The sequence below is a fragment of the Dicentrarchus labrax genome, unplaced genomic scaffold, assembly GCF_905237075.1.
Source record: "Dicentrarchus labrax unplaced genomic scaffold, dlabrax2021, whole genome shotgun sequence".
Classification (NCBI taxonomy): domain Eukaryota; kingdom Metazoa; phylum Chordata; class Actinopteri; family Moronidae; genus Dicentrarchus; species Dicentrarchus labrax.
Window position 1 is genome coordinate 14,301,374 of NW_026136716.1, and position 27,871 is coordinate 14,329,244.

The 27,871-nt window shown below is 40.0% G+C and overlaps 1 protein-coding gene across 2 annotated transcripts in view; it reads right to left on the reverse strand.

Moving 5' to 3' along the window:
- Positions 1-1,697: 1,697 nt before the first annotated feature.
- Positions 1,698-27,871, reverse strand: part of LOC127378434 (double-stranded RNA-specific editase 1-like) — a 36,647-nt gene continuing 10,473 nt past the window's right edge. Inside the window, exons 2-10 of one of the 2 annotated variants that reach the window (XM_051427255.1) lie at positions 18,684-18,758; positions 14,195-15,129; positions 9,833-9,947; positions 9,055-9,223; positions 8,180-8,334; positions 7,911-8,079; positions 6,760-6,941; positions 5,875-6,071; positions 1,698-5,109 (exon numbers count right to left, since the gene is read on the reverse strand). In XM_051427255.1, the coding sequence (XP_051283215.1) occupies positions 4,933-5,109; positions 5,875-6,071; positions 6,760-6,941; positions 7,911-8,079; positions 8,180-8,334; positions 9,055-9,223; positions 9,833-9,947; positions 14,195-15,129; positions 18,684-18,758 (2,174 nt within the window). In that variant the 3' untranslated portion in view covers positions 1,698-4,932. The remainder of the gene's footprint in view (positions 5,110-5,874; positions 6,072-6,759; positions 6,942-7,910; positions 8,080-8,179; positions 8,335-9,054; positions 9,224-9,832; positions 9,948-14,194; positions 15,130-18,683; positions 18,759-27,871) is intronic. The other variant, XM_051427256.1, reaches the window with a different exon arrangement.

The following is a 27,871-nucleotide window of genomic DNA, read 5'->3' on the forward strand; positions in this document are numbered from 1 at the left end:
TGTTGCACAGGTGCCGCTGGCTGATATGACACAAAGTAATAGGCCTCTAAAAGCCCATGTGGAGATGGCGGTCAGGACAGCTTTAGATAGTGGCAGATAAACAGCAGCAGCCTGGAGTTATGTCAACAACAACAAAAGCAATGCAGCATTCACTAGATTTTACTCAACAGCATCATTTTGACATTACACCTTAACCGTCATAAAAGGTTTACAAACGAAGCAGCGCTAAAGCTTCTCCATGCAATATTGGTCAAATTGGAAATATAATTGACCAAGTAAAAGAATATATAATATATTACATACATATTACATAAAAATTCATTTTATATACACAAAATACAAAATTTGACAGAGTTTGGTTGGTGACCAAAAATGCCCTATGTGGGTGGGGGTTCGCCTGAGACCAATTTCAATTTCAGTTTAATTAATTTTATTTGTCCAGGGACCATGAAGTAAAAACACAAATCCCTAGATATACACAAACTCATGACCTCAGAATTTTTGCTAAAGCAAAGTTTACAACATGTCCAAAATTCACACCCATGCTATTCCAGGGTCCTCAGTAAATTTAGTGCAATCAGATTTTGAAATTCCTTGTGCACATATAGAAAGATTGCTCCTGCCAGTGGAAGCCAGAAGGTCACCAAAACCATTAGGAATCCTCCTCTGGAGAGCACGTATATCCACAGAACATTTCATGGTAATGAGGTCAGTAGTAAAGAGTCGAAGTTATATCTAAGTTTCAGACAAAAATCTGTTCATTTCTGTAGAATCACTATCAGTCAACTTGAATGCAAAGGAAAAATAAATTTGTGAGGCGCTTTCAAAAGGACTGTATTTCAAAAGGAGGGGCAAATGAATTTTACTGTGTTTACAGAACAGCCTCAAGAAAGTGATATTCGACCATTCTTCGTATAAATAAAGTAAATATATTCCAATACGTTCTATGTTTAAAAAAAACAAAATATTTCCTGTTATTTTATTTCTTGGGAAACGAGAAATGGTTTGGATGGCCATTCCTTGGAATCCTGTGTAAACCCTAGTACAAACACAGTAGACAGGGAATGTTTGCCACACTTTTCCATGTCGCTATGTAAGTACAGTCCATTTACCATTTTCATCGATTTATGGTAAAATCTTGCCAGTAAATAAGTTACTTTGGTTGCAGCTTCAAGGAGGTGATAGTGAGATACAGTGTTAATGGTCTTCATCAATGGATTGAGTTTGAGTAGTTGTCATGGAGATGCCTCAGTTGACCTTGGTGAGATGTTAACTCTGACTGTGAGATATGATCAAAAGCTTCTGATACAACTTAGTAAGTGGTCCTTGAGTCAAGAATTCTTTTTTTTTTTTTTTTTTAACCAAACAACTACTTCCATGGTCAATAAGAAGCTCCAATGCTCAAAGCAAAGGGTGGGATTCATTTAAGGTTTCTCTGACGTTTTGATGTGTTTCGACACATTTCTGGCTGTGACTCTGGGTCCCCGTTTCAATCTATTTTAACAGCTGGGTATCTGAGAGGACTACAGCTGCCGTCCTCCTTGAAGGGTCAAGCTTAAAATCTTTCAGAGCCACTTTTCAAGCCTACAGGGGGTGAATATTCGATACGGTAAAGATCCAAGAGCATTCCTTTCCTGTTCATTTCAAAGCACAGTTAGCTGTAATTCTTATTTAAAAGCCAAGACAACCACACAAAATGACTGTAATAGTATTTTATTAAATCTCTAGCTCAGTGACTTGACTCAGTTTCTACATATTTTATATTTATCATGCTTTACAGGTAGAGCTCATGCATTAGGCCCCACAGTCCTGCTATATTTATGGGGCAAATCAATAACGCAGTGCATGAACCCATCAGAACTGTACCAACCACCAATATATGGACAGGGAGGATGGACATACAGCAGAGCATCTTTTCCCATTCATCCATTCACTTTTGCTTAACTCAAAGTCAATGGAAAATTTGTTTTCCCTTTTTAAAAAGTGCATACCTCTGGGAACTTAATTGGCCGGCACCTCCAAAAACCCTGAGGGCCTGTCGCCTGGAGCCAGTTATGCCGAGACAGAAACATGCTCAAAGTTAAGACATTAAATAGAAGCAGAAGGATACACATTAAAAATATACAAAGAAAATAACTCAACCATACATTAAAAGTAAATAAGTTAATATGCCCTGTGTGTGTTTTACATCCAGAGGGGGTTTCACAGCTAAATAAAGAATTTAGAAAATTAAAAACATTATTTTGACAGTTAAAATTTACATTTGCTATAGAGGAAACAGGTGATTTGTGACTCTGTCTTGTTTGGTTTTAAAAGAGTAGAACATTACACACAAAACTTCACACATCTTCACAAACGTACGTTTGAATGGTTTGAGATACAAGGTTTGTCGAGGCAGTTATAATAAAAACATCTGAATGCGTGGAAAACGACACAGAAAAGAACACATTTTAACAGTTTGACAGATGTTGACATCATCTTTGGTGAGCTTTTACTGGCGGCAATAGTGACTGAACAGCAACAACACTAGCAGGGTTTACTGTGGTTACTGCATACAGACTATCAGTGTAGGAGAGATCATTGCATAAGGGTTGTAACTCTGATCTAGTGCAACAGGGCTCTTATAAGGACAGATGTTTTAGGGTGTGTTAAAATGGAGTGTTTCCTTTGTTCTGTTACATGTGAACGAGGCTATTCATACTCAGCTGTCTGCAACTGCATCGGTTTGGTGTCACCCTAGAGGAAACTGCAAGGGTTAAAGGGTATGAGGGGACAGATGCGACATCTGATAAACAGCAATTCCTTTGCTTTGAAAGGCAAACCAAACTACATGAAGCATCAATCTGAACCAACCACCACAGCTGAGAGCTTAAAGGACCAGTGTGTAGGATTTAGTGGCATCAAGTGGTAAGAAGATTGCAACCAATCAAACCGCTAAGGTAACAAAAACACAACGATTCTTATTTTCAGGCGATTCTACAATAATGACTAATGACAGTTATGAAAACATACCTATGAATATTATATTCCATTCCAAATTGAGAATCAAATTGAAATTAGGACAGTGTTCACTTAAAGCGCTAATGTTCCTAATTAAAATTTATGGAAAGGCGCTTCTGTACAATGTTAAATATGTGGAACACCGACCTTCACTTTCCCTTCAGTTACCTTTAGTTCACTATATTAATAAATCAACCCCATATTTGATTACTCAAAACTAAATTTGGTGTCACAATAACTTATCTGTGAGTGCGGCTATTCTCTACCATTGCTGCTGGTTGATGTGAAATGCATGCTGGGATAGCCACAAACACAAGTCAACTCCCAAAACATTCTGGATACCTTGGGAAGCAGCGAGACTTGCAAGATCACAAAATCACATGATAATCCATCTTCAATCTATGCTGATCTATGCTCTATGTTTGTGGCCAGACCTATCAGCTTCCTTCGAGGAAGTACTGGCAGCTAGGGTGGTGGGCCCTAGGTGTGATGTGGTGAGAAGACACTGTTGGTTAAACCACACTGGCAGCTACCATAGAGGTTAGTGTAGATTCTGCTAGTGTCAGTTATATCAGGAGAGCAAAGAACGGCACTGAAGCCTTTTCTCGATGGTAAAGATGTTTTCGCTCTTCTCACGACTGGCTTTATTAAGAGTTTGACTACATTAATGGCTGTTGATCTTATTGGTTGAAGTTTGCACGTGACAGATGGTTCATCCAATCACTTGCCAAGTACTTTTTGAAAGTGCCTGCCCTTTTCCAAACAGTTTCAACCAACGCTTTCCTAGACCGCTCTGTGTAACAAGTCAGGTTATGGATAAAATGGACGAAGCAAGAAATCTCTGGGCGTTTGGACGTTCTTGACTAAATGTGGAATGTCGACTTGATGTTTAACGAGAATAAAAGTATGGACAAGACCGTAGATTAAAAAAGGCATAGTCGCTGGCACTTCTAGTTAAACAGAACAATGTTTTAGATCATATTTCTTCTATTGACAGGTGTGTCACCCTATCACAGTCAGCCCTGGTGGTTGTCACTTTTACCCAGGTTTTCTCCCCTTGGACCACATTTAGATTTTCTGGCAAGATAGCAGCACAGCCTTTCAAATACCTCTTCAGAAACCTGTGTGTGATGCCACAGACACTCCATCTATGCTATTTTACAGTCTGGACGGATACTCAGTTACAGTGTAGAAACAATTTGGAACAAGAACAGCATAGGCAAGTCCACCATACTTAAGAATCACATGGAATCAAAAATGTGTTGACCTTCCCAGTACCTAAGAAATGGAAGGAGCTGTGAATGTGAATCTTCTAATGTCATAGAGAACAATTTTTGTAATTTTAGACATTGGAGGAGGCGTATCCTTAGCTTGAAATAAAATTAAAATATCCTTGTGGCCTCAAATTTACAGTCAACGAACTGCAACAGAGCAGATAAAACAGAGTTTTACAATCTGTGGGAGGACATTCTCGAGTTATCACAACACTGATAATTTGAGATCACAATACTGACATGATAACAAACCTTTTACTGTAGACTTCGTATGAATTTGGTATAATCATACATGCAAAATGAATATATCACTATTCTTATATAAACAAGGGCCATTTTAACTAACAATGCCGTTTACAAGTTTCCATTCCCAAAGTCTGTTTTTACATTTGTCCTTTGTATAAAGTTGCATAACCAATGAATAATCTTTTTTTTATGTGTAGTGCTGGCTGAGAGGGAGTAGCATGAGGCTATAAAAATTAAGGAGGAATGTTAAATCCATGGGTTCTGACATCCTCTTTCTTCCCAGTAACACCAGTCCAGTCCATAACAATCCAGAGGAAAATTATTCCACCACTGAAACTGGTTCAGAAAGAAAAGCGAGCAGTCTGACGTGTTTTCTGTCAAAGACCCCCACCACCGGCAGCCCAGCGCTAACTCAGGTGTTGAGTGCAAACTGGTCCTGCTCTATAGGTTTCTTCACCCAGGCGCCCAGTCCGGCTTTGTGGAAGGCTCTGAAGAGTGTCTGCTTGGAGCTGTGGTACTCCACTGCTGCCTGCTTGGCGTCGTGGTAGATGCTGGGCCTCACTACCCTGATCCGCAGGGTGGAGGAAAGCTGCAGGGACATGGACAGAAGGTCGACACACAATGAAATTGTCTTTGCCGTAGAAATCATTAATGCCAAGAAAAGCAGATGCTTACCTAATTGTTATTGCACTGGAGCTTACATTTTTGCTAGCCATTGATTCAAAATTCTATGGTGGCCAGACAGTGACATTAATTTGCTTAAACAGTTTAATTGATTCTTTTCTTAATTTTATATTCATGGGGACTTACTCTTATTGATTCTAAAAATAATTGATGTACAAACCGAAATAAACATACTGAAACTTTTATGACCTCTGAGGCATGATGGGAGGTAGCAAATCTTGCATTAACAGGGTAAAATAGCACAAACAACAAAAGAGAATTAAACTAAGTATATATACCCATAAAAATTTAAAGAAAAGTATGTAGCACTCAGCTATGAAGGTTCCTAAAATTCAAAATAAGAGAAAATTGAAGCATGCAGGGACCCTGATGATACTGTATTATACTAAAGGAATCAGGGGTGTATGACCATTTCTTATTTTGAAGAATATGTGAACTAGAGCGATAAATTTGCAAGAATCTGGCAATGCGATATGCATCATGATACAGGGGTTACAATTCAGTATATTGCGATACTTTAAGGAAGGAAATATATTGTAATGTTTTAAAAATATAAGACACACATATGTATAAAATCAAAGTAAAGAAAAAAAGTTTACTTTTTTATACAACCAGACCTGTGGGATCTGTATTTCTAACCCTCAGTATAAAACGTATCATTTATACTCACATTCATTGAGTGTGTTACCTTGCAGTGCAGACGCATCCAGCGGCTGTAGAGAGCGTGTTTGCAGAGCCTGGAGGGTCGACCCAGATCATCTTTCCCTGTGGTGGCGTTGATCACCTCTAGGCCTTGGTCTCCCACCGTCCAGTTCACACTGAAGTTGGGTGCTTTCCCTGGCTGACGAGCCTCTGCGTTACTTATCCCTGTAGAACATGAAAACATGGCAAAACAAGTTCAAACTCTCCTGGTTTATTCATGTTGTTCAATTAACAGTTGAGCAAGCCTCAGTCAGAACCTCGGTCAACTTTTGCTGCCTCCAAATGGAACTAGTACCCTCTTTGTTACTACATGTGAAGTCTTGTACACAAACTCTTCATGAGCTTAGCTTTCAGAAAATGTCCAATTACCAGGTTAAAAAGCGGGCAATTACAATGATTGGTCAAAAAGTTGCGGTAGTTGGACAAAAAAAGAGTTTGTATTAATTGTTGCAATCTCAACATTGCAACTTCCTGAAGGGACTAATAGAAGTACAGGAAAGGAGAAAGTTGACCAAGGGAAACTGTTATTAGAGCAAAGAGCAAAAAGGGGCGGGACTTAGGAAGGGTTTAATTTGGTTATTTATATAATGCAATGAACTGAGAATAAAAGGAAAAGATTGTGAATTTCCTGACTTTTCCACAGAACTTTCACAACAATCTCTGTCTGTAAACTCAAACTTCCCTCATATACCATAAAATCCAGGTCCAGTGAGAACCATGCTTTTCACACTTCTGGAAGCCCTACAGATGCCCACTTGAAAATGTCACATCTGTACTGTCAGTGTGAGAAAAAAAACAAAAACAGGAGACAGGTGGAAATCAGTCATTTGTAAAAGTGCAGTCTGTTTCTCACCGCTGAGCAGCGGTTTGTTCAAGCTGAAGGACTGCGGCAGGTCCTCGATCTCAGTAATCCTCTGGTACATGGCTCTGGAGAGGTGGTCGGCGTGGTACAGGCTGCCCAGAATGATGCTGGAGAAGTAGATGGGCTCAGTGAAGTAGCTCATCAGAGAGCCCTGGAATCCAACCACGTTCCACCTGAAGCGGCACAGAACAAACCATTTGTTCGAAAAACATTCTCGTCAAATTCATCAGCAAATGTATGGATTAGGGTCCTCTTTTTGTAAACTATGGAAACACAGGAGGTTTAACCTGAGGGAGCCTGAGCAATCACACAAATCTGCAAAAATCCACATTGTTGTTCCAACTAATTCTCCTGAAAATACAAATCTGATTCCAGCTCAGAGGAGTCCCGGCCTCCTGGAGATTCATCAAGAATCCCAATCATAGCTCCAGTGGCCTAATGACACCCGAGAGCTGCAGCTGACAGACAGAAATGGAGTGATTGCAGCATGACACCGAGATAATTCACCCTCTTTACACATGCACATAATCATCAGGAATCCTGCTGGTCGGCTCAATAACACCCTTCAACACTTCAAGTGGGTCTGCAGGGCTGTGTTTAATATTTTGAAAGGGAAAACTACAGTATATGCTATGGTTAGCTTATAGGAAATGTTGATTCATTTACTCACACTGTATGTACACTCATATTGTGTATTTTTTCCTTTCCAAAGATATTTTAAAAAGTGGCACAGGGTGTACATATGTAAAAATACACCATTTGGTATTAAAGAGTGACTGCCCTATCCCTTTTAAATAAAACCCTATTTATTCAACCTAATGGACTTTATGAACTATTTTTCTGTTGGACTAATGGACCCATCGCTTTTTTGTGTGTTAACCTAGTGTTGCTACAGTTATTTTTTGGCTTCAATTTAGGAGAGCTGTCATGTCGTCCACCTTTATATATGTCGATGATGGATACGCAGTGTAAAACGTTTGAGAAACACAGATGTAAGTCATTGGAAAAACTACAACTAATACTGAAACTAATAAAAACTAAACTAAAATGAAACAATAAGAACTAAACTGAATCGAAAACAAAACAAAAGTAAAAACTAATGTAAAATACGAAACTAGGACAGGAAGTGAAACAACACAAACCGAGCAATCTTGTCACTGCAGGACATGGTGAGCAGCCTCTCGCCCTGAAGAACCCCGTCCCACGTCTGAATGGTGTTACTGGAGCGTACTGGGATGGTTCCTTCACCGGACTCAATTTTAGTGCGGAGCTGCCCACGGGCTTTTCTGTTTGGGTGTCTATCTCCCTGATCTGAGACAGGAAGATGAGCAAAGGACAGACAACTTTGAGGATCTTACAGTCAGGATAACTTCTATCTAATCATGCACAGCCTTTGTTATATTCCTCTCACCCTCCACTCCAGCTTCATGGGGAGAGAAGATGCGGGCGTCTCCACAGGGGGAAGTGCTGATGTACAGGTGGAACTGGACATTTTCCTTCAGTCTGAAGCCTTGTCTGTTTTCACACCTGGTGAAGATGGACTTGTGTTGCTCCTCTTCATGGTTACTGGAGACACAAGTGTGAAATTGAGTGATGTTATACCATACGGAAAGTTTCTGATTGGCTGGCAGGTGGCATTTCATCTGTATCAGAATGACTCACACAGTTTTGGCCAAGGTTTGACATGCAGAAGAAAATCATGTTAAGACTTTATCTAACTAACAGATTTAATTCTGAGCTCTCTCGTTATATATATTTCAACCATTTCTAGAGCAGAAATATGAACACTAGAAAAAGCTAGGTTCATTTTATTGACATATTAGAGTCAAAGGGAAAATCTCCTTTTATCACTCCATGTATCAGAAAAAGGCCTCAGTAAAAACTGCTACTAAAGGGGGGAGTTCGGGCTCAGAAAAAAACGTATTTTGGGATAAAGGCTTTTAAAGATATGTATTGTAAAATTCATGACAGGTGAATAGGGTAAAAAAAATTAATTTAAATGGATATCACTATGAAACATCTGCAGTTTATTACTCATATTAAGCCAATTATTTTTAAAAATGTTCAGAAATGTTATATTTAAATAAGAAAATGAGGCCTTATATGATGCTAACTTTTGGTGAAATCTACAACTGCAGACAGATGAAGTGCAGTCAAATAACCATTTGTGTATTTTGGGCGCTTTCTTTCCACTGGTCTGTAAGAACACATGGTTTGGAAGCAAAACAGCCAAAAATGGGCTATGAAAAGACAGCCTAACAAGCTCTCTGCTGTGTTGCGGCTCACCTGAGAAAATGCTCCAGCTGCGAGTACAGGTACCTGATGAGCGACCGGCGAGCCACAATCTCAGCATGGCAGTCGTTGAGTGCCAAACCTCTATCGCTCATGTATTCACCATTGATGCACTTTGTCCCCGTGGACACACAGATGACCTCAGCCTCCTTCACATCAGTACCTATGTAAGAAAGTATAAAGACATAAGAGGGACATTGATTTGGTGACATCATACATCATTGAAGTTCTCCCATGATAGAAGATGATAAGACAGATGGTTCACCCAATCACCTACAGAGTATTTTCCAAACAGTTTCCAACAACGAATTCCCAGATGGTCCTGTGTAACAAACAATCTGGCGCAGTCAGGTTTTAACTGTGTCTTTGACTCTAAACACTGAGGTTTAAACTTAAAGAGAGACTGACAGAGCGTTTTTATACTCTCCTTACATATGTGAAAGAAAAGTTGGGGTCAGAATCAGGTTAGGTGTAATATTTTACATAAAAACACATATGCATCACAATCACAGCTCAAGAATAAGAGAATAGAACCGTATCAGGTCCCTGCTGAGACTTAAGACACGGTTTGTGCAGAACAGGCATAGTAAACATCTCTTTAATCACTTGACTCTATGTAAATGCTCAGCTGCAGTGTCCCAGTATCCAATCCCCTTGATATCTGGTGCTGCAGCCTCAAACGCTGACATACTAAGAGCTTCTAAAATCTTCTTGGGAGAAGGGTTGAATGATTTTCAGCTGGCAACCATTTGACTGACAAACAAAAAATTACCTGTTGTCATGACGACACCCGCCAACACTTTCCGTCGAGCATGGGGAGACGTGAAGTTGTCCGTCAGTTCGCTGAACTTGTCAACGACCAGGCGGGAGACGGCATCTGCCAGGACCTGAGGTGGCAACCAAAGAATTATTATAGATGAGGCAGAATGGAAGAATGACATAAAATAAGTTAGAACTCTTTGAATTAAAGAAACCAGATTATGTCATTTGAATTAACAAATAGCTGAAGACAACAATGCCAAAGCATGATAAAAGCAAGTGAAAGCTCTTCTTATCTGCACTAAACTATTACTGAATATTTCAATTAGGTATGCTGCACCGGTGTGAATGACAGGCAGGGATCTTAGCAGCTTAAAACAGTCAAATCCTCTGCTTCACTGACTGCTCTTTGAGTAAAGCAGAGTGACTGGGAAAGGCTGGTATAATGAACAGCAGTGTTTGAATAGCACTCAGAGGGTGATGGTAATTAAGATAGCAGCTTTGTTATCGGTGTGCAGGGATTACAGGCAGGGATTAGTTTATGTGTAAATAGATTGCCAGTGTATTGAACTTGTGTCTTTCCTGAAGCCGTCTCCATCTTCAATCGGTGAGTGGTGACATTTGTAGACGATGTCTTTCGTTAGACAACAGAGATCTGACAAGGAAATGTTTGTAGCACGCGATCAAACAGGCCACTGCCCCTCTCAGACTGTGGCTTTGTTAAAAATAATTCTTTATGTGACAAATTTCAAGCCTCTCTCTTTATATGTCCCTTGTCTCTTGTAAGACTAGGACTAAGTATTGTAAAATGTTTCAGTATAATGAGGCTAAAAGCTTCTAAAGCTAACATCTTTGTTACACATTTTTTGACTCCTAGGACCTACAAGGAACTTTCCCCTGTGCACAAAAGCAATAGTGATGTCAAGGTAATCTGACCAAATCCAATTTGGTGGCTGTAATTAGGAATAACTATATAGACATATCTTCTCACTGATGGTTTTGTTTGTTTATGTAGGTTATATACAGGCATCAGTATTAACTTTAGTACTATTACATTAATGTCAGCCTGGTTCCAAAAGGGCGAAGAGAGCAAGGAAAGATCACATAGAAGAAGAGTTATAAATCCTAGCAAAGCAGTACTACATGCAGGCCAATGTCAGTAACATCAGCAATTCCTAGTATCTTTTATTCACTGTCAAGATGTAATACGCAGTGATTTGCTGATATACAAACAAATGAATTTTTTCCTTTTAAAGATATTCTACACCAGCTTTGCTTTTACTTTCACTTGATGCTACAGACATATTTTATTCAGTGTCATAGTCAAGGTTGTTATTTGTCCTTTTGATTGACATCAAGAGGGTGCATCTTATCTATTATGAGCCAGACGCAAAAAGTGGGGAGTAGAGGCAGAAATGCATGAGGGTGACTGCTTATGGCAGATATGGCTGAGATAACTTCTGTTATGAATTGGCACTATACAAATAAAATTTAATTGAATTGAATTGAATTAACGTACCTGAATGTACCTGAATGCACCTAATTGCACCTGAACACTACTGAATGCACCTCAATGCACCTGAACGCACCTCAATGCACCTGAACACTACTGAATGTACCTGAACGCACCTGAATGCGCCTGAACACTACTGAATGTACCTGAACGCAACTGAATGGAGCGAAGGGTTGCGGCCCAACAGCAACAGTGAAACACAACAATCGTTCACATCTACGAGCAGCAAAAAATACCTATATAAGGCGGGTATAAAACCCCATACTTTGGCCACGCAGAACAGGTGTGCGGAATATTTGTTGTTCGGCGAGGGATTTAATTATCACTAAGCATTACCACTAACACATATGGCTATACTAGCTACTAACAGGCCACAACATATACACGCCCAGCTGCCAACAACACTTACCTGAACTCAACACCTTCCACTGTTCTTCCGCAGCATGCCACTTGACTGGGCAGTGAAGCCAACCCAGTGCCCCTTCTAGGGTCACCAACCATGCACTGGTCCTGCATCGGTTTCAGTTAGTTAAGGTTAGCAAACAGGTGCAGACAGAATGAATGCACCTGAACACTACTGAATGCACCTGGACACGACTGAATGCACCTGGACACGACTGAATGCACCTGAATGCACCTGAACACTACTGAATGTACCTGAACGCAACTGAACGCACCTGAACACTACTGAATGTAGCTGAACACTACTGAATGTACCTGAACGCACCGGAACGCACCTCAATGCACCTGAACACTACTTAACGTACCTGAATGTACCTGAATGCACCTGAACACTACTGAATGTACCTGAATGTACCTGAATGCACCTGAACACTACTGAATGTACCTGAACGCAACTGAACGGTTCCTATCGAACGGTTCTTATCGAACGGTTCTTATCGATTCTGGTGGAGCCTCCTGCCATGGTCCTGCTAGATTGCCATTGCCAACACTGTTGTTGCTGTGCACCTGTCTGTCTGTCTGTCTGTCTGTCTGTCTCTCTCTCTCTCTCTCTCTCTCTCTCTCTCTCTCTCTCTCTCTCACCCCAACTGGTCGAGACAGACGACCACCCACCTAGAGCCGGAGGATCTGTCCTAGGTTTCTGCCTTTTAACAGGCAGTTTTTCCTTGCCCTTGTCGCCAAGTGCTTGCTCATGGTGGTACTGTTGGGTCTCTGTAAATAATGTTATAAAGAGTTCGGTCTAGACCTGCTCTATTTGAAAAGTGTCCTGAGATAACTTCTGTTATGAATTGGCGCTATACAAATAAAATTGAATTGAATTGAATTATGGCAAAGAACTCTTGTGGGGACCTTTGGTGATGGACGATGAACGATAACCCTCTTCCCTGAAGTATTTTGGTTTAGTTTCTGTCTGCACCTGTTTGCTAACCTTAACTAACTGAAACCGATGCAGAGACCAGTGCATGGTTGGTGACCCTAGAAGAGGGCACTGAGCTTGGCTTCACCTGCCCAGTCAAGTGAGCAATGCTGCGAGAAGAACAGTGGAAGGTAAGTTGAGTTCAGGTAAGTGTTGTTGGCAGCTGCAGGCAGTCAGTATATGTTGTGGCCTGTTAGTAGCTAGTATAGCCATATGTGTTAGTGGTAATGCTTAGTGATAATTAAATCCCCTCGACCGAACAACAAATCATTACCAGCACTACCTGTTCCATGACAGTCGGTACCAAAAAGTATAGGGGTTTTATACCCAGCCTTATATAGGTCAATTTTTCTGCTGCTCGTAGATGTGAACGTGATTGTATGTGTCTTCAACTGTTAGCTGTATGAGCGACCTGTGCATGCAGAACCCTGCCTCTTCCCAAAAGCATGCTGGCACAGACTCCACCCCCTCCCCAAAACTGGAGATAAATTGCCAGGACAGATACAATAAAAGCTAATAAAAAGTGCATTTTTGAACAAACAGTGATGATATAGGACATGTGTCCACTTATTCTTCTTTTACTTTCTGTAGAGTGGATACAACTATTATGTATTATTGCTGCACATCATTACATGACTCCAGTCCACCAAAAAGAGTGTGACAGAAAGACCTCAATGTGTGTATGGACAGAGGAAATCATGAGAAAATATTAATGATATATTAATTAGGATGCAGCAATGAAAGACCATAATTTACGTTCTTGTTACACTCTCTAGCTCATGTAATCAGACAACAATGAGAATTTTCCTCTGTAAACCTACAATTTATGCAACAATTGGATGGAAACATGCTTCAAGTCTAATCTCTACCTCTGTGAATCGTATTGTTTGGTAAAGTGAATACTCCAGACATCCAAATGACCTCTTTCCCTCTTTTAACAGAAAAACAAGCAATATTGTCCATGTTTTTTGTAGTAGTAATAATCTCTACTAACTGTGTAGTGATGCTGACTTTTTCTTTGTTATTCACCTGTCTGGTTAATGACCAAACATCTGGTCAATTTACATAGTTAGCACATGAGATTTATGTGCAAGGCATCAGGCCCTATAAAAGCCACGTTGAAAACAATCCCTATTTACTACTCATATTATGCCGCAGGAAACAGTATTGTAAAGTTACTCAACTGTTAGAAATTGCTTACTTCCATGACACTTACATAATGGGCTGTGCATTGTATATTTTTAACTTATAGCACCCAGGGGATGCATAGCAGAGAGAATAATTGAGAGCAGCACAGAACAATTGAAAATAAATGGAACAAAGTTCCTGGTGCCATTCATCAAGTAAAGCCCCTGCAGTGCATTCATTAACTCTGTATACTTTTTGTTCTATGATCATATCTTTTAACAAGGCAAGGTGAAAATGGTAAAGGAAGCAACAAAATATTGGGGGCTCAATAGTCATTTACTTTAGTCCATGCTTACCTGAGGCAGGTGAAGCTGCAGCCCTTCTCTGGGTATAGGCTGTCTTGATGGAGCCTGATCCAGCTGCATGTTAAACAGAGCGAACAGAGCAGCCTGGGCAGCCCGGGCCTTGGCCAGCTTCTTGTTCCGCCCAGAACCCTGGAAATTCTGAGCATCTACTGTCACTGACATGACAAAGTTCTTGGCATGGCTCTCACCGCTCTCTGACACAAAGTCATACTTGAGGCCCGGTCGCAACTCGTTGAGGATCATTACTGGATTCTTGCCGCTTGTAGGGGAGGTGAAGGTGGAGGGGGCTGGAGGTAAGGGGGCCTGGACCAGGTTTGGAACAGGGGAGGGTAGCAATGGGTACTCTATTCCCAATGAGCTGAAGGAACCATTACTGTTGGGTGCGAGGTAAAACGGGTCATCTACAGGAGTGGATGTCTCAAAGGCATTAAAGAGCATGTCTGGAAAGTCAGCCTGGTCCGAGGTAAAGTCCGTGTGAACAGAGAGAGTCCGGCCCATGGCCATGTGGGCTTCAGATGCATTGGGGAACTGGACGAAGGATCGCAGGGCCTTCTCTGCTGCGTTCAGTTTGGCCTTCTTCTTGGTAGGACCCGAACCCTCAAAAAGCTGCCCGTTGACCTCCACAGTCATCACAAAGACGGGCGCATGGACCGGCCCGGTCTGAGAGAGCAGTTTGTACTGCAGCCCTGGTTTGATCTCATTCAGCTGCATTAGGGCATTCTTAGGCAGAATGGGCCCGGGGACTTTCTTACGCTTCTTGGGCCTGTACTTGGAATGTGTATGCCCATTATTGCCCTCCTCTAAGGGACGTTTCCGCCCACCCCCAGCACTCCCATTGGGGAGTTGAGCAGCCTCAGCTGCAACCCCCTCTTTGGAGAAGAGGTTGTCCAAGTTCCGATTTTCCTTAACATCTGTGCTGCATGAACCTGCGGTGCCCAGAAAGAGTAACTTACAATGCCTTCGTTGCAGGATCTTGTAAATGTAAAATTTAGAGATTCCTTTATCTCTCTTTGTAACTGAACAAGTGATGTGTGTTCCTTAACCAATACTTATGTGGTGACATTATAAGAATATAGTGGCAGTAAATAATATTGGTAATAAGTGTATTCTAAACACACAACAAAAATGTTACACACAATCAGGACCAATCTGTGTACACTGCTAGGAATATTTTTTGGTGCAATTACATTTAAGCAATGAATACTGTCAACATTTAATACTTCCCTGACCAAAGTAAAGCATGACATTAGCATGGAAAGCAAATACAGTAATTTCAGCTATTTATTGCAGTACTCTATGTTATATTTAGTAAATTACAGGACAAACTGTGAATACAAAGAGGTCTTTCGAAACATATATTTTCTTTAATTTCTTTCTCTGGACGATCTGATGTGTTTTGGGAACACATATCACCAGGCCCTGTTAACAAAGCCGATGGAACTTAATGTAAATTTTCATTTATAACATCCTCCAGCAAAAGCTCGATAGGTTACTCCTTTCGGTGCTTAGGACAGAAAACAATCCTATAAAATGCAGGTTTAGAGGGGTTGTGGGGAAAGATGGGAGGAGCAAACAAGGGTGTCAACTTTTCCCAAAATAATTCTGAGCCTGAAGGAAGACCAGAGAAATTATATAAACTTTTAGCATTTGATTGATTAAATATGGCCACTTCAGACAGAGAACCAGCAGCTAGTGTAAATTACCATCCATGTGAGAATAAATACAAATTAGTAGCTCATGTTTAATATGTGCTAAAATTAATTAAAAAAAACAATTAACCACAGTTCAGGCACTGCAGTGGAGTGTTGTAAAAGCTACAGCTACTTGACTCAACTGACCATTCTTAAGTCCTGCCCCTTTTCGTTCTATGCTCCAATGACAGTTGAGCAATCCTCGGTCAAAACCTCGGTCAACTTTCTTCTTTCCCGTGCTTAGATGTGCAATGTGCTAGGCTCATAAATATGTTTGGGAAGCTGTTTAAAAGATAATGTGACATATATTTATTAATGTTATTAGCAAAATGTTAGCTAACTAGCATTACCCTAACATAAGCTTTCAGATGTAACTAGCTAGGTAATGATTAATATAAATTAGCTAGTGTTTTGCTACAGAGAAAAACATGACCTAACTAACTAGCTCATTGGGTAGCGTTTTGCTAACATAACTTAATAAGTGACTACATATATGTCGCTTTTACCGTCTTCAAAATTTTGTTGTCTGTTCAACATAGACGAGCCCAGACGACAAGTTCTGACAGAGTTTTGTTCAACTGTTATTGGAGCACAGTGCAAAAAGGGAAGGGACTCAGGAAGGTTCAATTGTATGCCAACTATAGGGATTGGTTCTAATAACTGGATTCATTTTGGATCTCGTTCCACGTTGATAAAATACCAGGATTTGTTAAGTTCCATGGCCATTGAATCTCTTATCGAATCTTTCATTCACAGTCTCTCTTAGATATTCTCTTTTGCCAGTCACAACTGGTGACTTTACACGTACTAACTCAGCCACTGAACATGGTGAACCAACTTAACTTAAATGTTATGAAGTGCAAATACAATAAAAAAGTCAACCAATATGGTTGGTATTACTCAATATTCGATAAAGTCTGCGATTTATTTAGATAATATTTTCTGAAAGTAGATTCATATTTCCACTGTGCTGGTTCTACTTTAGCATCAATGACTTCTGCAGCTGTAGTACAGGCTGCCACTGAAGGGGAAAAAATGCAGTTTCCCTTGCAGCAAAAGGAAAATTGAGCTAGGACAGGGTTAATGAATGTTACAGAATATCCGATGAAAGCCGTAAATCCTTTCAGCTGAGTAGAATCTCTGTGGTTAAGGTGTATTGAGTGAAATAAAAACATAGCTTTTAACTAAGGTGTCTTCATTTCGCACCAAACAAATTACCTAAAAAGATTCGATAAGGGATTAGAGAGATTTTGGATTCGATAAGCGGATTCAGAAGTTGATTTAGTTTTGATAAAATACAATAGAACACTATCCCTACCCTCTGTGTTAGGCAAAGTTTAGCTTCATGCATTCCAATATGAATTGTAAATCACTTTCTCCCTTACCAAACTGTACAGTGCCTGGACAGAGTTTGGCGTTCAGTCGCAGCCTACTGTAGGCAAAGTAAATACCAAGCATGCAAAAGGGGGACGGAACTCAAACATGAAAAACACAATAGCAGATAATGCCCTGAGCAACAAGAGGGGGAGAGTGATTATAGGTCTGTTGGGGGAGAGGGAACATATTGTTATTGTTACTCCACTCCAACAGCCAGTGCTGCAGCTCAGCAGGCAAAATACTTGAAGCAGAAACAGAAATTCTCTTCATTAGATTGCGGGAGAAGTGAATCCATTGGGCACGTCTATGTCTATGGGTCTTGGCATGCTCAGTTGTAAGGTCAGCACTAACTGCGTTACCTGACATCTGATACTTGATTTCTATGACTTATGGTTTACAATTTTAGCAAAAAGCCCTTGAACAACCTTGACCACTTCCAGCCTGTGACCAACTCTCCCTACACTGTCAGGCGTAATCCACATGTTCTCCCGACAGGTTTCACTTTGGCTTACACAGAACGGGGACCGGATTACTGCTGTCTCAACACAAATAAAAAAGTGTTTAAAGTGGCCACATCGGTTAGCGCTGGGGCAAAGCATCAGCAGGCCCAATCACAATGCAAAACTGGCTATCTGGTTCAAGTCTTCAAGCACTCCTGAGTCCTTTCAGTCTGCCCTGACAAACAGCCAGATTCGCAAAATGGAATGTCGTCTCAGCCTGATGCTTGATCGTATCATTTTTGCAAATAAATAGCCAATTTATCAAACCTCATGTCCCTGTGAATCAGCTTTTATAACCAAAAACAGGCAATGGAACGTGTCAGGTACAAGTAAAGCTTCATGTTAACTTAATTTGCTTTGCCTTGCATATTAACTTCACTTAGACCCTTACTATATTCATCTTTTCCATAAAATCCTATTGAGGCTTATCATGGGTCAGATGGCTTCAGAGCTGAAATAGACCTATGTCCAAAATCCAGGTAGCTCTCAGGGGGCTTTAGGGAGCTTTTTTGTCGAGAGCAAGGGGACAAGCTTAGAATCTGTCATCAAAATGGACTGAAATCTCACAGTAGATACACCCTGACCCTGGGATTAAGCTCTGATCCTGCCTCCCAAGCTGGTAAAAAAGGAATTGGATGGCACATTTTCAAGGACAGTCAGAGAGGAATACAATGGTGAATCAGGGATATCTAAACTCAGGATTCTGTATTTCCTTTAGCTATATGCATGCATCTCATACCCAACCTGGACATACCCGGGGCAACAGCATAATTCTAAAGTACACAAAAAGTTATTAAAAAGAAAATAAATGAAAAAGACTGAGAAAAGCTTTTGTAAATGCTTATGGAAAGTTCCATATCGACATCAGATATTGTCATCTTGTTTAGACTTGAAATGGAAAAATTGACTCACTCATGCTTTCCACTTCGTCCACCTCTATGGCGAGCAGCCTCTGTTGGTTTCGAGGTAGCCGAGCTCCCACTCGACCTGGAAGAAACACACACAGTAAAGACAAAGCAAATGTTTATACAGTTCGATTTGGTGGGAACAGGATCTGTTTTTGAAGGAACCAGAGCTGCGGTGTCTACTAGGAGAATAAATTAATTAAGAGGAGGCTGTGGTGTGGGTGATTGGGAGCTGCAGCAAACAGTGTTGGCGTGAGTTTCTCAGAAGAACATAGTGAAACAATGTCCCACATTATGATTGAAGTCACTGCAGGACAGATTATTTTCTAAAATATTGAACCATATGAACTGTAAAACTTTAGCTTCCTTTTCTTCTGGACAGACAAAAGTTTGCTTTACTTTGTTAAACAGACCAGACACTTATTAACAATTATGAACATGCCCACAACAAGATAACTTTTCCAACAGCTACTCTAAATACAACAAAATCCAACCCAACCTTTTTACTTAAGGGATCCCTTTTTTCACTCAGTCAACTGTTGACCCCTGACTCAGTGACATATTTTCTTGATTTTTCATATTATATTGAATGTATAACAGTACAACTAACCCTAACTAAAAGAAGTAGAGAACAACTGATATGATCCAAATAATGAACATAATAACTGCACTGGTTCATGCTGCAGTCGCGTCACACATCATGTACCACACTGCGTACATTTCCCATAAATCAGATGATGGTTGTTACACAAGGCTTACTTTCTCTCTCCAGCAGGTGGTGTATGACTATGTAGAACTAGATGTAGATGTGTTCAGGGTGGAACTTTTATTATCAAACGTGAAGTTTGGTTGAGACTGAACGAAGTCATAAATAGTACAACTTTTAAACGTGAAGGTCTTTAGAATGCACTCCAAGAGACCTTTTTTCTTTCTTGTGTGTACCAATTTTGATACATATTGATGGAATTTTGGAATTTTGTGCCGTGGCTGCTGAAAAAGTGTGATTCATTTGGCAGTAAAATAATAACTCCTTGAATTTCAATAGTGCTTTGCAGTGGTTGCTGCTCGGGCAATAACTAAAGAAATGAACAAAATCCTGAGGCCTACTGTGTATATTTAAGTGTGAAAGATTTCCAAAGTTGGGAACTGCGATTTTAGAAGTCCGCCTGAATTTCTCAAAAGAGGCTTTCTGGGGAGCTTATGTCTCTTTCAGGAGAGCCAAACAATCGAACAGCAGCATTTCAGCATTGTCTTTGTGAGCTGGTTAGCATGCTGAGCTAGCATTTAGCTCAACCTCACTGAGCAGCAAGCAAGGCTGTAGACGCTCTTGTTATGCAAATACCTTTTTATCCAGCTTTATAGTTTTCTTCTTTTCTTTTGTTTCCCACCTCTATTTCATACTGCCATTATTTTACTTTTTTTAAAAGATGTTTTTTGATTGTAAAGCATTCTACCTTAGTTCTGAAAAGTGGTAACAAAATCAAATCCATTATTGTTTCCCTGAACACACAGCAGCGGACAGACAAATGCACTAAAATAAATTTGCTCACTGCTAACCGACTTGGCAGGGAACACAAACACTAACTGGCAGGTGAAAGAGAGTTCCCGTTGAAAACATTAACATGCAGCAGACAGCACCCAGAAAAAGCCTGAGCAGCCTTTTGAGACTGATACATTTGACTAACCTTCAGCTTTTTATTCAGCCCATATAACACGCTGAACGTTTGAAAATGAAAACTTTTTTGTGCATTTCGCCTTTGTTTGATTACACATAGTTCAGGAAATGAGAGATAAAAACATGAAGCACCCGTCACAGTTGAGGCGATTACATTTTTGAAGGTGGATATATCATATATAAAAGTGTGTCCATATAGGATTTCTGTTTTCTAAGCTATATGAGCTATGAAGGGAAATTGAGGCACTGTGGACACATTGGTTTCTAGTTTCACGGCAGTACGTGCTGGCAGAAAGACAAGTGGTTGTATGTTAAGCTAATTAAAAATAATTACCTGCATGGCTGGTCTGTCTATCTGCCATCAACTACTGATATCATGAACTTCATTGCAGTTTAACAGAAGTTTAGTGAGATATATGAGCCTCCACACAAAGAAAGAAATACATCTCCTTAAAACACTAGGAAGGAAATGTGTTGACTACATCGTTAGTAACTAATTTCATCAAGTGGCTTATTTATAAGACCACTCCACTGATTTATCATTGCAATCCTTATTAAAGCTACAGTAGGTAACTTTCATGAAAATAACTTTTTGTCACTTTTGCTGAAACTTTCACTATATCCTGACAGAAGTACATGAAACATAATCTGTGAAAATATCAGGTTCCTCTGGCTCCCCCCTAGTGCTCCCAAGGGCATTTACAAGAATTTACTGGGCCTGAACAACAATAACCAATCAGAGCTGAGAAAGATAGTTGATTGTTGAGTCTCATTCCCAGGTCGTCAAATACAGATGCTTTGGCTTGTTGACTTGAAGATAGTCGACTGTTCAGTCTCCTGGGACTATCTATCTGTCTCATGTACTACTGTCAGGATATAGTGAAAGTTTCAGCAAATATGACAAAAAGTTATTTAATTAATAGTTACCTACTGCAGCTTTAACACTAGAGAGTTTTGAAAAGGGGATCAAAATCAGTTCAGCAAAAACACAGATGTCATAGTTTTTGCACCTCACATTATTCTTCCTTAGCAAACCTGGTGCCTACATTACCCACAATGCAAGTGTGTTATGCTAGTAGTAGCTAATGTAGCCCAGAACCTGCAGCAGAGATGAGGAGCGGGTCACAGAGGTCTGGCAAACTCACTATTTTCAAACTCCACACCCTGAGATTATTTGTTTTGTACTTGGTTTCATCTTTAATTGTGTGTATGTTTTGAAAATCTAATACTCTGCCAATCACTCACATAATCAGCACACACTGTAAAAGATCAAATATGTCCCCATACTTTTGGTAAGATCAAGTGGATCTTTAACAGGAAGGGGAACATTTGATATTTTGTTCATACAGAGACGCATGAAAGTTCTTTGCTAAAGAAGATAACGCTGAGCTGATGTGTCTTAGGTTAAAAAAAAACAACTTTCATGTAGATTTAATTAAAAGACATGAAACAGTCTTTTTAACCAAACCAGACAGAAGTTAAATGTTTGGAAAGTTTAGAAAGTTTTGCACTTTACATAAAAGCAACTGCTATCAAAGAAATTTAAAACCAAATGTGATGAAAAGACGCTTCCTCGCTTGATATTTGACTTCAAATAGCAGATGACAAACTAGAAAGATCACTCCTTATGCCATTATATTCAACAATGAAGGTTTCTTTACAGACCTTTGAGAAATTTTGTTTTAACAAATCTAATATTGACGTTTACCAGTTCGAATCAATCCATTCTCGTTCCCTCAACACCTCCTTTGCCCAAATGTCACAACTCATCACGCGGCTTATTCTCCCCTTCGGCGTGCCCCCTCTACCTCCCCCTCCACCTCCACAGTGCCCCAAGCTACTCCTGTCAGACAGAAGTACTCGTCTCTCGGGCTGATAAGAGACACTGAGCTGCCATTATTTCCTCCGGTCTAATCAGGAAGCTGCCACTCAGTGTGCCATCCCTGGAAAAAAATAAACAAACTGGGGGCGGCAGAAATTAGCCAATAATTATTGTCGATTTACAGAAATGGCCGTGGTGGAGGTTCACTCCTCTGGTCAGCTGCGGTGCTGTATTATATTGTTTTGAGACCAACCCTGACTTCTTGTCTTGGATGGATGGGATTCTTCATAATTCTTACTTTTCAGAAGGACTTCACTATGTAACAAAAGTGCAATAAACATGCTGGGGAAGCTTAAAGAACCCCTCCATACATGTTTTACAACACATACAAATGGTCTGCTTGGAACAATAAAGTCATATAAAAACTAAATCTAAATCTTTACTCCCAGACTCCTAGTCACTGACCTGTAGAATATGAAGAGATTACAGTGTGACAAATTTGATGTTAATTCACTAATATAGGTAAAATATGAAAGCACAAAATAATTGGCGTGAATACAGTGATTTGTGGAATATGTCCAGTATTGTCATTTTGATTCAAGTGAATATCTTTACAGGATTTAAAGCTGCAGTAGGTAACTTTTATGAAATTAACTTTTTGTCACATTTGCTTAAATGTTCACTATAGCCTGACAGTGCTACATGAGACAGATAATCTGTGAAAGGTTCCACTGGCTCTTCCTAGTGCACCTAATGGAATTTGCAAGAATCCACCAGGCCTGAACGAAAAAAAACCAATCAGAGACCAATAAGAGAAAGATAGAAAGACACTTTGGGTTGGTGGCTTGAAGATAAATTATTGCTGAGTCCTGGGAATGAAGCTCAATAATCAACTATCTTAATTGGCTTTGATTTGTTGTTTTCATTCATTAGTAGGACTAGGAGGAGCCAGAGGAACCTGACCTTTTTAAATTCTGTACTACTGTTAGGATATAGTGAAAACTTAAGCAAATATGACAAGACAAAGGTTTTTAATAAAAGTTACCAACTACATGTTTAAGTCAGTTGAAGATTTGGCAATGAACCAACAAAATGTGCTTTTAAACATGGACGAGTAGCTGAGTTTTCCCAGGTTATATACCAGACTTTTTAAGACCATTATGAATGCAATTTAAGACCTGTTTTACATGCATTCTGGCAAAAATAAATATTATAATTCTCTTTAAAACAAGCGAACAACAATGGCCGAACCCAGTAACTAAAAGTACAGCAGATGGGAAATGAAAACAATGTGTCTCAAATCAGCACCATGGGCAGCTCCCATTTTGCAGTATGATTTGCAGTTGGAGGCAAAAAGCAGAAACATGGTGATCTCAGCAAAAAAACGACAACAGCATTGTACATTAATGACCCCAAGATTGGCCACTTGTGAAGTACAGATAAACAAAGAGTTGCCCAAATCGAAGCAGCAGAGGCCGAGATATCCGGACTATTAGTCAACAATAAGGCTCAGGCTCTGAAAACCCTGGACCCTACATTTCCCATAATGCAACTCGACGGAATATCATGCTAGACCCTCCCTGTCTCCTGTTAAAACTATACACCAAATCTGATCACCCAAGATAATCCACAGACCTTGATGTGAGCAGCTTCACGGAGGAATTATTTACTTTCTACCGAACTACTACTAAATGTTAGCTATCTCAATGGTCCTAGGTGAGCTAGCAAACACTGGAGCTCAGCTGAGAGGACACTGTAAATGTATACATCCTTTGATGACACAACCAACAGCCTCTCGTCCATGAGTAGATGCACACTTCCTTCTGCGTAGTGATGTGTAGAAAGAAAATAGTTCTCACATGAAACTACTCACAAAAATGTTTGTTGTATTTTTTGTTGTGTCATCTGGTTTCATTCTATTCAAGACAATGTAGAAATCCCTAAAACTCAGCAACTCACACCACAACAATCTCGATGGATAAATCGTACCACAAGTAAGACGAAAAATATGTGTTGTTGATTTTAGGGTGAATTCTGCTTTTAAATGTTGAGAGAGAAGTCAAGATTTAAGTCTCAGTTTCACCCATTCTGCCAAAACCAAACTGTTTGAGCAGCTTAAACTCAACCCATTAGCTAACTTTTTTAACATTTCACAGTGAAGAAACTTTTGCACTATTTATGCCTGCAATAAGTCGTCAGAGTTGAGCCTATTTCATTCATTCTTTGATGCTAGGTTGTTTTTTTTTTTTTGTCTGTAGAAAATCCATTCATAGAAGTTGTTGGTTCACAATGTTTGCTATACTCAGCTACAAGTGCGAAGACCTCAATTAGACCCAATGAAATGGCTAATCAGCTTTCCTCTGGAGGAAGAACAGAGCCAAACTCCAAGCCAATCGGATTGACAGGAAAGGCTTCACACTTGGTCTGTATAATCGCTCCTCTGTCGGCAGATATGGCCTCCTGCCCCGCTGCCACTCAGCTGTGTGGCTCCAAACATTAGAAATGACAATGTTATCAGGCTTCTCTGGCTCTATTGTGTGAGACGGGTGGAAGGAGAACAGGGCTTAGGTTGCCTTTCTCAAGATAATGGAAGAAGAAAATTAACTCAGAGGAAGTAAAATGTCAACAAATGTAGTTATCAGGGAGGCTTGTCACAGAAACAGAAACTTTTGAAGCTTTGAAAATTGTATAATGCTCATTTAAAAACCTCGTTTACCTCATTATTTACATTGAGGTTATGCTGGCATTGCTACATGATCGGATTTATCTGATGCAGACAGTGTTTTATGCACCGTTTCAAACATACATACGTATGGAACATTATTTGTTGAGCAGTAATACAAAGCGCCATCAACAAATTGGAAAGAAAATGAGATTGTGGAGGATAAACAGCCGGCAGGAATGGAAAGTGGCATGTATATTAAAGGAATCCGAGGCTCGCCATCCATGTCGCATGGAGAATACGTTTATCAGACAAGCAGGACAAAATAAATAAAAATCTATTTACGCTGCATACGTCCACGCTCAGACACAGTCCTGCCACAGATCACGCATCACAGCACACTAACAACAACAGCCCTCAGAACTAAACACATTTACACACTGAGTAGAGGAGGCAGACACTGTGTACAGTCAAACAAGGTTAGGGGCAGGCACAGAAGAAGATCAACTATGATATAGAATAAACTTGAATTATTATTATTATTATTATTAAACATTTGACACTAAAACCAAGCAACAAGCAACATGGACGAGGTTAAAAAATCCGTTACCCTCAATTTTATATCATCTTAAATTCAGTGTTTGGGGGGTTTTAGACTGTTAAACAAGTGATTTTAAGGTGTCAATGGAGCCAAGTCAAAAATAAAAATGAAATACGATAATTTCACTAATGTTAATCCTTGGGGACAAATGTGCCCACTAAAAGTTCTTGTTTTTTCCACTACAAGGCTAAGGTTGGTATGGTCTTAGGTCTTATGTCTCATATTACATATTATGGAAAGGATCCATACAGAGATAGACCTTTTGTTTAACCAGAAACAGCTGTAATATCACTCGCCACCAGACTCCATAGACAAAAATGGTAATTTTACCTTGCTTATCATTGTAACATCCTAACTGCATTTAAAGTAGAAAAAAAAAAAAACTCACCAAAACTGTCTTTGTTAGTCTTTCCACTGTTCCAACAATCACCATCTCGGATTTGGTTGAAATAAATCTTTAATTCACCAACCCAGGTGAGAAAAAACATCAATTTTAATCGCATTACGCATCTGCACATGGAGCAGACCGGCTATGCAAACAAACCACAGAGTGGCTGCGATAGCAACAAAGGCAGAGTGTGAGTTTGATGACTCCACTATATCTTTACATATCAAATAGTTGTTTGCTGCTATATTAATGTTTTAAATATATATATATACATATATATACACTGTATATATTATATATATAACCTTCAAAGATTTTTACCTTAATATAACAGCTTCGAAGTCATTTCGATGGTAAACAAACTCGTAGTATAGCGAATCATCCCGATAGCAAAGCAGGAGAGGTACGCCGCTGGCAGAACCAGCAATGCAAGTCTGAAAGGTGGCGCCCCGCCAAATCTCGCGAGAATCACAAATTGCTTTACGCCGCGACGTCACATACATCAGCGACATAAGAAGCAGCCTCAATGGAAGACACTAGCAGGCATTCACTCAGACGTTACCTGGTCAGTAGACATCTTCGGAATCTATCTTTGCCTGTTCGATGTCCGAGCTTCCATCCTACTGAACATGTACCGGTATACAGGGGGGAGGGGATCAGGCCGTGAGTGCAGAGACGCAGAGACGTATATAGAGACGGCTCTGGTGAGTGGTATTTACGACAGTTAATGTTAAATACAAGTACTCCGCAGCGACTCTAGGGGTAGCTGTTTGACAAAACCGGAAAACTGCATAGTATGCCTTTAAATATCCAAAGTTGGAGCGTCTTTAATTGCACTAATGGGTGAATTTGCAAACCAGCCATAGCCGCCCTCAACCACACTACTAGTATATATTTAAGTAACATTGTGAAACATTATAAATATTCACTGTGAGTTCCTTGTCCCTGTAAGTGGATTTTCATGTTGTACTGAAATTAATGGAAGCTAATGGCTGACTAGAGAGGAAATCAATATGAAAACTGATGGCAGGCTTTGAAAAATGAGGCTAAAAGAAATCAAAATCAATTGGTCTTATTAACTACACAACCCTCTGTCATGGCTATGTTGTTTACTCGTGTGGGGAAAGAAATTAAAATAATACACTCCATACATTTGTGGATATGTCAGAAACACGGCTTCAGGGGCATCAGCCTATGTCAGCCTCTCGTGTAGCCCTCAGGAAACCCCATCAACAAGAACAGAGAATTTGGACACCAGCCATCAGTGGTTACTAGCGACTGAGCCGACAGTGATAAATGGATTTTGGAGCCTTTTTCTGTCGCTTGAGGCGAGTTACAATCATAGCCCGAGAGGGAAAACAACTGCAAACAGCTGTCAGAGAACTCTTTTAGTGGTCTAATGCTGATGGACGATCCTGAAGAGCATCAGACAGAGAGGAGGGGAAAAAAAGGCAGCCTCAAACATGTGAAGCAGACAAAAAAATAAAATAAATAAAAGTTTCTTGAACATTGCCGGCAGCGCTGCGCTTTTCTCACACACAAACTCCATTTTCTCCCCATGAAATGACATTTTGAGACGTGCAGAAATTGGACCCTGACGGCCCGGGGTGTGACATATTGATAGGCCAGGGAGAGGTGATGAGATGCTGGATGAGAGGGGACAGAGAGGAGAAACCTGTGAACACTGGAGGGAAGTGTCTGGCTCTATCACACAGTCACATCAGGTGTTGTTTCTCCTCAACAAAATTCTAACTTTTAACTGACTTAAATCAGGATCTACAATTTTGTATTGTAGCAGAATTTAAATGTAACTTTGTGGGGGGAAAAAAGTGACATTTTGACTGTGAACAAGACTATCACTAAATTAAGACATTTCAATAAAGTTTGCTCAAGTCATCGAGATAATTGCCTGACCTTTTCAGCTTGGAAGGTACAAATAGAAAGCTTATTAACCTGCACCTCACTGGAAGTTTCTGTTTTGAATTCACTTAACTTTTCACAGGCTTCTGGAGCGGGATGGAAATGTGACATTTGCAGCGTATTACAA